This window comes from Talpa europaea (assembly GCF_964194135.1).
Source record: "Talpa europaea genome assembly, chromosome: X".
Taxonomy (NCBI): Eukaryota; Metazoa; Chordata; class Mammalia; order Eulipotyphla; family Talpidae; genus Talpa; species Talpa europaea.
This window is the reverse complement of record NC_140081.1, coordinates 46,513,898-46,526,042: the sequence shown is the minus strand read 5'-3', so window position 1 is coordinate 46,526,042 and position 12,145 is coordinate 46,513,898. Positions and strand designations below refer to the sequence as shown.

At 38.5% G+C, this 12,145-nt stretch overlaps 1 protein-coding gene across 1 annotated transcript in view; it reads right to left on the bottom strand.

Moving 5' to 3' along the window:
* Window positions 1-12,145, bottom strand: part of KIF4A (kinesin family member 4A) — a gene marked incomplete at both ends in the record, with an annotated part of 164,926 nt that overhangs the window by 78,652 nt on the left and 74,129 nt on the right. The window contains 2 exons of the mRNA XM_084259211.1: window positions 3,025-3,200; window positions 3,833-3,949. Coding sequence (XP_084115337.1) covers window positions 3,025-3,200; window positions 3,833-3,949 — 293 coding nt within the window. The remainder of the gene's footprint in view (window positions 1-3,024; window positions 3,201-3,832; window positions 3,950-12,145) is intronic.

Here is a 12,145-nt window from a genome sequence, read left to right as displayed (position 1 = left end):
TAGATATGGGTATTAGACCACAGTGTATATGCAATTATGCTTTCCCACGCCCTCCTCTGACAAGAGTAAATATTATGCTTGTGCTTTGGGACCCCAACTCTTGCCCCATGATGAACTTACTATACTTGTTATCCTTGCTCTCTTCTTTACCTTCAAGTTTTCCCTTTCTACAGGATCCTTAAGAAAAACATTCAAATCTCTCATCTTAAAACTAAAGAACCCTTCCCAATCCGAATCCCTTTCTCTTTTCCCCTATTTCTCTCCTTCACTATCAAAGTGCGAGAGAATAGTCCATACCCCTTGCCTCTGCTTCCTTTTGCACACATCTGGATTGCTCCTCAACTGATTCCAATTTGATTTTTGCCCATAGAATTCCCATGAAATAACTCGCTAAAGTCACCGATTTAATGTCATTATATCCCACAGGCATTTTTCAGGCTTTATTTTACTTGATTTACTGTTTGGTAACATTTAGTTTACCAGACATCATACTTTCCTGCTTTTACTGCTACTCTTCTGGCTCACCTTCTAAGTCTCTTTCTTGCTTCATCTTTGCTCTACTTGTCTTTTAAATGACAAAGTTCTTCAAACCAGTCTTCTCATTTTATACTCTACCCTTAATGTCTTATCCTGTCTATAGTTTCAATTACCATTTGTGAATTGGTGATTCTCAAATTTATTTCAAATATATCTTCTATATTCAACTGTCTACTTCATATTTGCACTTAGTTGCCTGCTATTCCTAAACCTGTTCCTTCACTAGTGCACTAGGGCAGTGAATATGCAATCAGTGCTAGACACCAGGATGTCATCCCCACATCCCCTTATTTAATCTATTGTTCATGTCTTTCTATCACCCTTAATTCCAAGTCACTATTATCTCTCTCTTGAATAACTGCAATAACCTCTTAAGTAGTCCCCATGACTCTACTCTTGCTCCACCATATCCATGTCCACACAATAGTCAGACTATCCTTAAAATATGTAAATTATCAATGTTTACATTATTTAAACTTATTTTCAAGACCATGAGTGCTGTAATCAGGTCTATGGTTCTTCTCTTGCCTCATCCTGAAACACTCTTTCCTTGCTCTCTCTACTCTAGGCACACTGGCTTTCTTTGAGAGTTGTTCAAATGCACTATACTCTTCCTAACTTAGGACCTTTGTAGCACTGGTTATATGCCTGGCATGGTTCTAAGTCCTTTATACACATTAACACATTTAACCCTCACAAAAACTCTATGAAGCAGGTACTATTATCATTTCCATTTTATGGATAGCATACCTGAGGCACAGAGAACTTGCCTAAGGTATGCAACACAGATAGTGAATTATAAAACCAGGATTTGAACCCAGGCAGTCTAGAGGTGGTGTCAACGTCTTCAACTAATATACTTGCTACACATGTCAATTATTCTCCCTGGTATCCTCTCTTCCTTCTTTTCTGCATAGATAATTTTTATTCAATCCCTCAGATCTCAGCTCAAATGTTTCAGACTGATATATAACAGAAAATCCTGTTCTATAGCTGCATGTCATTGTATAGCATACTACCAAGTTAAAAATATATATTAGTATGATTATGTGTTTAGTGGTTTTGTCTCTCCTACTAGGGAATAAATTCCATGAAGGCAAAAACACCTGCTTGCTCAATAATCCAAGAATAGTGCCTGGCAAATAATAGTATTCAGTAAATATTTGTTGGAATGAATGAACAAATAAATGAACAGGATGAAGGGTATTTTTGGCATAGGAACAAACATGTAAGAAAACAGAAGAGCAGAACTGAATATCATAGTTTATAAGAAATGATACTGTGGACAGATATTCTCATAATGATCCCCAGGTGGGAAGGAGACAAAGTGGAAAGAGTACTATACAGTAGAAGGCAAGAAAACTTGACTGCCCCAAACCTGGATCAATCCAACTACCTCTCGTTGAAGCTCCTCTACCAGCATTACTGAGCTGTTGCATAACCATCCATATTGATAACCAGTACAAATTTATGCTCCTACTCAGCCTCTTCTTCCATTTCTATTTTCAACCCTATGTTCACTCTATTACTTTCTCACTTGCTCTTAGAAGATGACCTTGCTTCCTACTTCACTGATAAAGGTCATTAGGCTGAAAATACCTCAATTTCCCTTTTCCTCACTTTAAATTAGTGCCTCTTGGGCAAGTATCCCTTCTACTGTCTAAAGCAAATCCTAGCCCCTATTTTCAGTTTCAGTCTGTCCCAATTGGTTCTTTCACTTGTTCAAGTGTCTCCATATTTTGAAAACAAACAGACCTACATCCTATGACCCTTGACTACATAGCTATTGCCTTCTTTCACCTTGCTATCTTGGAAGAGGAGCCTATTAGCTTCTCCTACTCCCTTATATAGCATTCATTGTCCATCCCACAGCAATTTGCCCCTATCATTCTCCTGACCTTCTCAGAGAGGTCACCAATAGCTTCCTTGTTAACTAAAAAAAAAATAAATAAAAAGGATAGTTTTCAATTGTTATTTTATTTTACATTTCTTGTCTTCCATGGTACCACTGGTTTTCTTTCTGTTTTAATCTAGCTGGGTCTCTATTGTCTTCCCTCCTTCCCCCATTCCTTAAATGCTGTTATTCTCCCAGAGGTCTGCCTTTGACCCTCTTCCCTTCTTGTCCATTTACTCATTTAGAAAATATTTAGTGATTATCTTTAATGTGCCAGGCACTCTTTGATCTCATCCACTCCATAACTTCAGACATTATCTAAATGCAAATAATTCTCAAATCTGTATCTTCAGAATCTCATCCCTGCCTACCTCTCTTACTATTCACTTCTTCTTTATCAGGCATCCCCAATGCCACCCCCAAAATACTAAATATGACAATAAACATGTTAATAGGAGTTACTTTAAGATTTCCCCAAACTAACAATGTTTACCCAATGTAACTTCTGGTAGAGGAGAAGCTAAGAAATAGAAACTCTATCATTCCACTCACATACTTATAATTTTTCCCAAGAAATTTTAAGTCCCTTATACCTGTTGCTTCAGATGATTAAGTTCAGCTGTCTGTGGATCAATATTAACAATAGGTTTGTTCTTAATTTTTCTTGCTCTGTCAGCATAGCGAAGAGTATTTAATGTTTCCTCTAGATTGGAGTCAGCAGGACTCACACAGGCTATCATAAGTGTATGGCTATTTCCTCCTAGAGAATCTGAAAAAGAACAACAAAAGGAAATAAAATCAAACAAGTAGGATGGAAACAAAACTATCCATTTAGGTTGGTAACTTCAAACTCAGAGCTATAAGGAAAAAAAATTACAAAAGCAAAATCTTAAATTTGTACAAATGTCTTATTTGTGACTATAAAAATCACTAAGATTTTTGATGTGAAAACCATATCACTTAGAATCCTATTGCATGTATCCCCACTCTTGAAAGAGACTGATTTCAGCAGCTAACAAGTTAAAGCAACTGGAGACCTGGCTCAAGTAAGTTAGGAGCCATTACTAGGAAAAAACATTTTTAGGATAACCCCTCTAGGCAGATTTTTAACTCATCAAGGAATTCTGCTTATAAGCACTAATAATTAAAGAAACAGTAACCAATTCATTTTCAGGTATCAAGTACTAAGTACAGTTGGAATTCTTCTCAAAGCTGTATATGAAGACCTCTTTCCATTATCCTTAAAGACTGTTTGCTAACAGGTCTTTCTTCTGTTTATCAATTAGACAGCTCTGTACATGACATTCCAAGAATCTTGGTATTTTATTTATTCCATTCTCACTTTCACATCACTATCATTCTCAGTTACTGTCTCTATTTTGAGAGGCACTTTTGTGTTACCTTGAAGCAGTCGAGTCAACTTGGAATCTCTGTAGGGCACAAAGCCACCCTTTTTGTCATCTCCAAGAGCACTGATAACATTTCCCAAGCATAGGAGGCCTCTGTTAATATTAATACCTAATAACAGGAAACAAAATTTAAATTGCTTGGTAAAGCATCTAACATATACTATCTACATTTATCCTGAGAAAGATAAAAGAAATAAAGACCCTACAGAAATATTAAGCCATCAATCCTGAGATTTTTTTTTAATTTTTTTTTATTTATACAGGCACTGGGTACAGTCAGAAGTGCGGGAGGGTGAGAGAATTCACCAGAGCCAGAGTGGGGAACAGAACAGACAGACTGATGAAATACACTGCTGAGGGGAGCAGCGGGCGTGGCAGGAGAAGTCTCCACGCCATGTGGGACCCTCGCCGGTGGCCAGGGATAGAACCAGCGTTGCAAAGGCTGCGGGCAGCTTCGCAGCCCAGCGCTCAACCGCTGCTCCACCAGGGAAGGCCCCTGAGATTTCTTAATCCTGATCACTTTTTTGAGAGAGGATCTTCAATTTCAAAGGACAAAGGTTAAAATGTTGTTTCTGTACATTGAGTCTATTCTACTCCTTGCTTTTTCTCATGGTAACAAAGCAGACAGAAAGATAATTAACATCATGACAATGACCATTTGTATAGTTGTTTACTTTTTATATACACTATCATTAAATTAATGTGAAATTAATCAGTCATTTTAATTATCATCTTATTATTATTATTATTTTACTATCATTCTCATTTTACAGATAACAAAACTAATTCAACCATTAAATTACTTGTCTAATTTCAAACATCTGGTAAGTAGGAGGCCTGAGATTCCATCTCAAAATTTCAGTCAAGGCCTATCCTTGTTCCATTATACCACACTAGAATATTTTCTTAGTTGCTCCTCTCTTGTGCCTTTCAAAAGGGTAAAGATTGCTTTCCACTTCTTAAATTCCAAGATTAGCCTTTTATTTTTTTTAAGATTTATTTTTATTTATGCATCCAAGAACTGGGGTATAGGCCAGAGGTGTGTGTGTGGTGGGGAGGGGTGGGTGAGAGGATTCACCAGAGAGAGAGTGGGGAGCAGAACAAGCTGACTGAAATACACTGCTGAGGGGAGCAGTGGGCGAGACAGAAGGTCTGCTGCGCCATGTGGGTTAGCTCCCAGGCTGGAGATCTTGTGCTGCAGTGGCTGCTGACACCTTCACAGTGCTGAGACTTAACCCCTTGTGCCACCAGGGAGGCCCCCTGGTTAGCTTTTTAAACATTCTAATAATCTCTGAGGCTTTTCTAAAGCCTCCAGAATTCCCATGATTGTTTCCTTTTTTTTTTGATGGAATGCAGTGTGTGTGTGTGTGTGTGTGTGTATAATGGTAAAGTGCATGGGTTTGGTGTCCAGTTGACCTAGGTTCTAATCTTGGTTTTATCAGTGACTAGCTACATGATTTGGGTAAATTCCTCTAGAAAACTAGGCAAAATCTCCCTACCTAATTGTATTGTGGTGGGGAATTAAATAAGTTACCTTACACAAAACTAAGTTAAAAGATGAATAAATGGCATCGTTATTGTTAGGACACTGTACAATTAACTTATTTACCTTTACTTTGTAATCCCTTATGACCTAAAATAATTATGTCTACAAAATTTTGAACTGTAGGGGAAGTCTGAGGGCACCGGGAAGTGCACTACAGACACCATTTCGCAATACAGGGAGCTTTGGGTGAGGACCCCACGAAACCTCTGTGGAACTAAGAAAGGGCTATCCCCGCAGTCAGAGGTGAGTTGAAAAGCACACAGAAGCCAGGCCCCATGTCTGACCGCAATTTGGAGCCCAGAGAAGGATACATTCACCATTGGGGTGGACCACAGGACTTCAAGAACCCCTCTGGAACTAAGTAAATACAGAGGGAGGGGATTTTCAGGGACAGTGACCATTAATATACTCATGGTACCACTGCCTTACTGGAGTTCTGGCGTAATAGTACTGGACTCAATCGGGCCACCAGCATCCAACATCCCAGAAGGAGCAGCCGAAAGAGATGCCCATCATTAGCAGTGGCACAGTGTCCCAAAGCATAGGACACATTAGAAAACAAAGAGCAGGGAGAAGAAAAATTACAAACAACCAAGCAAGCCCTCAGGGAAAGGACACACCACAAAAAGAAAACCAACCACCAGAATGCAACAACAGTGACTTGGAAGAATTTCTCAGCCTTCTAGATAGAAAATTTAAAATTGCCATGATTAAAAAACTGAAAGAAGACAAAAAGGAATAGAATAACATGAGAAAAATAATCAATGATCAGAAGAATGAAATTGAGTGCCTAAAGAGGGAAGTGAAAGAAATGCAGAAGATTGAAAGATTAATGGAAGAGCTGAAGAACTCTGGGAAAAGCAATGAAAACCTAATAGAGGATACGAAGAACGAATTAGTACTCTTAAAGATACAGAAATAAAAAGAACCAAAACAGACAAGGAAAGAGAAGTACAAAGGAAAAAGAATGAAGAAACACTTCAAGAACTATCTGACATCATCAGGAAAGGAAAGAGTTATAGGAATCCCAGAAGGAAAGGAGAGAGTCATAGGAACAGAGAAAACTTTTAAGGAGATAACCAAAGAGAACTTGCCAAGCATGAAAAAGGAGCTGAAGCAAGGAGATGAACAACAAATTTCCACGATAATAGGAAAACTACAGCAAGACACACAATAGTAAAGCTCCCAAGAATTGAAGAAAAGAAAAAATGCTGAAGTTGACAAGAGGGAAGAAACAAATAACATGCCAAGGAAAACCAATCAGGCTGACATCAGACTTCTCCAAAGAAACACTATGGGCAAAAAGAGAGTGGAGGGCTATAGTCAAACTCCAAGACAACAAATACCAACCAAGAATACTTTATCTCGCAAAGCTTTCCTTACTCTAGGAAGAAAGAATCAGGACCTTCCCAGACAAACAGAAACTCCAGCACTGGGTAGAGTCAAGCACTGGGTAGAGTCAGAAGCGTGGGAGGGTGAGAGAATTCACCAGAGCCAGAGTGGGGAGCAGAACAGGCAGACTGACAAAGTACACTGCTGAGGGGAGCAGTGGGCGTGGCAGGAGAGGTCTATCACGCCTTGTGGGACCCTCACCAGTGGCTGGGATTGAACAAGCACTGCAGAGACTGCGGGCAGCCCTGCAGACCACAAAAGATAAACATAGGCTTATTTAACCACAAAAGATAAACATAGGCTGAAAGTAAAAGGATGGAAAACAATCCTACAAGCAAATGGACCAAAAAAGAAGGCAGGAACAGCTATACTTATATCAGTTAACATTGACTTCAAACTAAGAAAGGTAAAAAGAGACCTAGATGGTAACTACATTATGATTAAGGGGACAATACATCAATAAGACATAACACTCATCAACATATATTCACCAAATTAAGGAGCACCAAAATATATCAGATGACTATTATCATCTCTGAACATTATAGATATTACAGAAAATACATAGGTAGCGGGAGACTTCAAACACACCACTCTCAACAATGGATAGATCAATGAGACAAAAAATAAGGACACTAAAGCTCTAAATAAGGATCTAAACCTCATGGGCTTAACAGACATCTATATAACACTGCATCCCCCCAAATTGGAGTACACGCGGATCAAGTACACGCGGATCATTCTCCAGGATCAATCTCATACTGGAACACAAGACAAACATCAACAGGCATATGAAAAAATGTTCAACATCACTTGTAATTGGGGAAATGCAAAATAAAACCACAATGAAATACCATCTTACACCAATGAGAATAGTACATATTATAAAAACTAGCAACAACAAATGTTGGCAAAGATGTGGAGAAAAAGGAACTCTACTACACTGCTCATGGGAGTGCAAACTGGTGCAGCCACTATCGAAAGCTGTGTGGAGGTTCCTCAATCTGCTAAAAATGGAGCTTCCTTATGACCCAGCAATTCCACTCCTAGGTATCCACTCAAAGGACACAAAAACATTAATTCAAAAGGACACCTGCACCCTTATGTGTATTGGAGCAGTATTTACAATAGGTAAGTTATGGAAACAACCCAAATGCCCAAAAATAAATGACTGGATTAATAAGATGTAGTATATATACACAATGGAATATTACTCAGCAACCAAAAAAAAGATAAACTCATGCCATTTACAGCAGCATGGATGGAGCTGGAAGGGATCATGTTCAGTGAAATAAGCCAGAAAGGAAAAGAAAAATATCGAATGGTCTCAGTTATAGGAGGAATGTAGAGGATCCAAATAAGGGGTTAGGAAAAAAAAGTAACTATAATAAAGTAAAAAATCAAAATCAACAGGCAACTATAAACCAGAGATATTCTGCATAGGGGGAGAAGGGAGTAGGATCAAAACGGGGTGGGAAAAGCCCAAGGGACCATGGTGATAGTTCATGGGTGAATGGTTTGTAGGAATTTCATGGGGACTATATCTGAAATGAAAATGCATACATTGTACAAAAATGTATTCTAATATCCTTCTATTTCTTTCATGAATCCTGGTCATTGCCCTTATTGTGACTATTAATTTATTGACAGTTTCTAATTTTTCTGGTTAGTAGATTATCCTCTCATTGGCCTTAAACTATGTATTCTGGAATACATTTCAGTTATGCTTTCCTAAGAACTTACTGGAGCCATGACCTACTGCTATTTCCACCATGTAATTTCCAGTCACAGGTTAAACCAATTGTCTGTGTGTATATATGTGTATACACATAAATTTCTGTAAGATTCGATGCTGAAGGAAGTCACTAAAACAAATGGACTGGATGCATCCATCATAGAACATGCTATCTGACCTTAGTTGAACTCTTGGGTCAGCTTCATCCCTACTTCACCCTAACAGCTATTATAAATACTAATCATTTTCAAGACATAAACCTACTTTCACTTTATTAGCAGATATTTCAACAAATAATGGAGATCAAAGTTATCCACAAGGGCTTCCTGATTTTTCCTCTCCTCACCTCACAGTCTTTCCTCTGCTATTACTAATTCCCTCATCCTTCTTGTTTCAGAGGAAGATATAACCACCTTCATTTTCCCTTTAGCCTCTGCTGGTGCTTCTACTCCTCCTCTTTTCTCTGGGACCCCAAATTCTTTAATCTTTCCTCTTTCTTAGACATTCAATTTATTTTTCCTTCACCATTTTTTTCTTTCAATCTACACACATACTCAAATCTCCTCACTCTAAAATAAAACCAAACCAATTCCTTCAAGAAATTCCTTTTCTATTCCTTTTATTGCCAATTGGAGGGGGTACCATTTTTTATGGCCATTTATTCTATACAGGATGCGAAAGAGACCCCGCTGAGCTTTATCAAATCTGCTAGCCAATACCTATACAAATCCTTATATTAGTTCATGCCTTTCTTTCTTTTTTCCTTTACACAAACAGAACATTGTTCCATCTTATTGGCCCACATCCTATTTGGGATCCAAAGAAAACACATGAGTAGGTAACACAGCCAAGTAAATTAGAGTAAAAAACAGAAGCAATGTTATAGTATAGATATGGTCTTCTTAGTCAGTAATATTATAAAATTTAAAGAAATAACTACAGAGGGGGAATAGAATGGAAGGGAACTTGGTTAGGAGAATCTTCATTTCAAACTTTGCCTCTGCCATGTACCACCATGTGACCTTGGATAAGTCACTGAAACTTTCTCTTATGCATTAAACAAGTGTAATGTGTACCTTACCTCATCACTGTGATAAAAATCAAATGTGATATATAAAATGCTATCTCTATATAAGTTATTATTAATAGAGAAATTTCTATAATCTGAGTATTTGCTAACTTATATGAGGGTGAAAGTAGAGCACCTTATAAACTTCTAATCTACTGTGATGACAATTTCTTTAGACAAAAGATACTACAAATGAAGAAGAAAATGGCCGCGCTTTGGCCTTCAAGTTGACACACATGGATAAACTGATTATATAACTAAAATGATACATGTCTGGCTGTAGGGGATCAAGCAGCATGGTCAGATATCAGTATCCTAAACATTAAAAAAAATTTCCAAAGTTTAGGGGAAAATGGCAATTAAGTTCCTGAGAACAGAAAAGCTCAAGGGGGGCCTCCCCGGTGGTGCAGCAGTTGAGCGTTGGGTAGCAAAGCTGCCTGCAGCCTCTGCAGCGCCATTTCGATCCCCCAGCCACTGGGTGAGGGTCCCACATGGCGCACAGACCTCTCCTGCTACGCCCGCTGCTCCCCTCAGCAGTATACTTCGTCAGTCTGCCTGTTCTGCTCTCCGCTCTGGCTCTGCTGAATTCTCTCACCCTCCCCCGCTTCTGACTGTACCCCAGTGTTCGTATAAATAAATAAATAAATCTTAAAAAAAAAGAAAAGAAAAGCTCAAGGGGGGAAAAGGATAGAAAGCATTAAAAAAAATTGCAATTATCTATTGTAGTCATAAATTACTCCACTCAAAAAGTCAATGTAGCTTGACAGGACTCGATGAAGTGAATAAACTCACATATAAAAAAGAACACAGAGTTCTGTGGAAGTTCTGCTCAATCATAGACAAATGACTACCAGCACTTTTCTCCTATTTTCTCACATCACTGAAAGGAACTTTGAAAGTACTAACCCACAAGATTACAGAACATAGGACAGGGAATATCAGTTGGCAGGAGGTTTAGACATATTTTCAGAGTACAGCTAGAGAAGCAATAACTGACTTAGCAATATGGAGGAAGCCTCAATCTAAAATACCTACAGAGAGACAATAATGATGGTGATAGTGAAAATAACAGTAAATTTATACAGTATTTAAGTCAGACCATATTTTAGGTATATTACACACATTGACTCATTTAATCTTCACAATAGTCCTATTACGTACGTATGTATAAAGTATTATTATCCCTGATTGACAGATACGAGGGTTGAGGCACAAAGAGGTTAGACATCTAAGAAATGAAATTCAGGATTCAAATGTAGGAGTCTGGCTCCAACTCCCTGCTTAATCTCTGTGCTTTACAGAAATGAACTAATTTGCTTTAAGGCACCAGGTAACTTTGAAATAAGAGACACTTGAGGTTGAAAAGGGAGGACTGGCAAAAAAATATGAATAACTCTTGAACGCTCAGGTCTCCCCTCCAGAGTCATATTATTACTGTGTCCCCCATTCTCAATTATTCCCAGTCTACTTTATGGGTCAGTGATTCCAATACCCAACCATTAAAAGTTAGTATTCCCTTGGGACTCTCTCTCAAGCTCTTTTCTTACTATACTTATTTACTGGGTTATTTCATCTATATTCTAATATATTAATGATTCCTTAAATCTGCATCTGGTACAAGTGGGTCCAAGATGGTGCCAGAGGCAGTTCCTCACTTCACTTCTCAAATAATCTTCTAGGATAACCAATAGAATACAGCACCCAGAGAATCCTGGGGCTTGAGAAGAAACTGGAACACACCTCTTAGACATCTGTGCCTAGACAAACTGCACTAGAAGAGACACTTAGGAGATTCATGCTTCACTAAAGAAGAGGTGGGTGAATAGAGGTGCCTGGAGGCTTCAGTACAAATGGAGGCACTGCCATTTGGCTGCCCTGGAGAGGGGAGAGCTGAATGGTGTGAAGACACACACCCTGGACTGAGAGGAATATGTGTGAAAGAGCTGGGATATTCCCAGCAGATCTGGCCTTCTAGATCTTGGACAGCAGTTTTGGAACAGGAGCTCCAGAGAAGGCTATTGACAGTGCATAAACAAAAACTTATCCTTCCACAGAGAATTCACAACAGTGACGTGACCACTCCAGGAGAACCCCTAATCCTGCCTCAACAGATCAGGTCTCCAGAACTACAGAAACCTGTAAAGGCCAGACATCTAAAATTATTAAAAAAAAAAAAACCAACCACAGTGCCACCTGCTGGACAGAAAAAAATTGATAAAAATCTCTAAGGTACTACTACAGATTTAAAATACTGGGAAACCTAAAGCAAAATGGACAACCCCCACCCCCAAAATCCACAAGGCAGTTTAAGACCTCAAGAGAATAAATATGTCACCGCAAGGAGACAACTTACCAGAGCCCAACCAAGAGAGTTCAAAATTACCACGATAAATTTTTTAAAAAGGAAAAAAATGCAGAAAAGCAAGTCAAGGTGATGCAAAAGAACTCCAAAAATCAAAACAAAGAGCTAAAACAAAATTTACAAAACCCAAATGAACACCACGAAAAATATAACTACCAAACAGAAAAATTTTTGAATAATAATGGAGCTGCAAGATGTAAA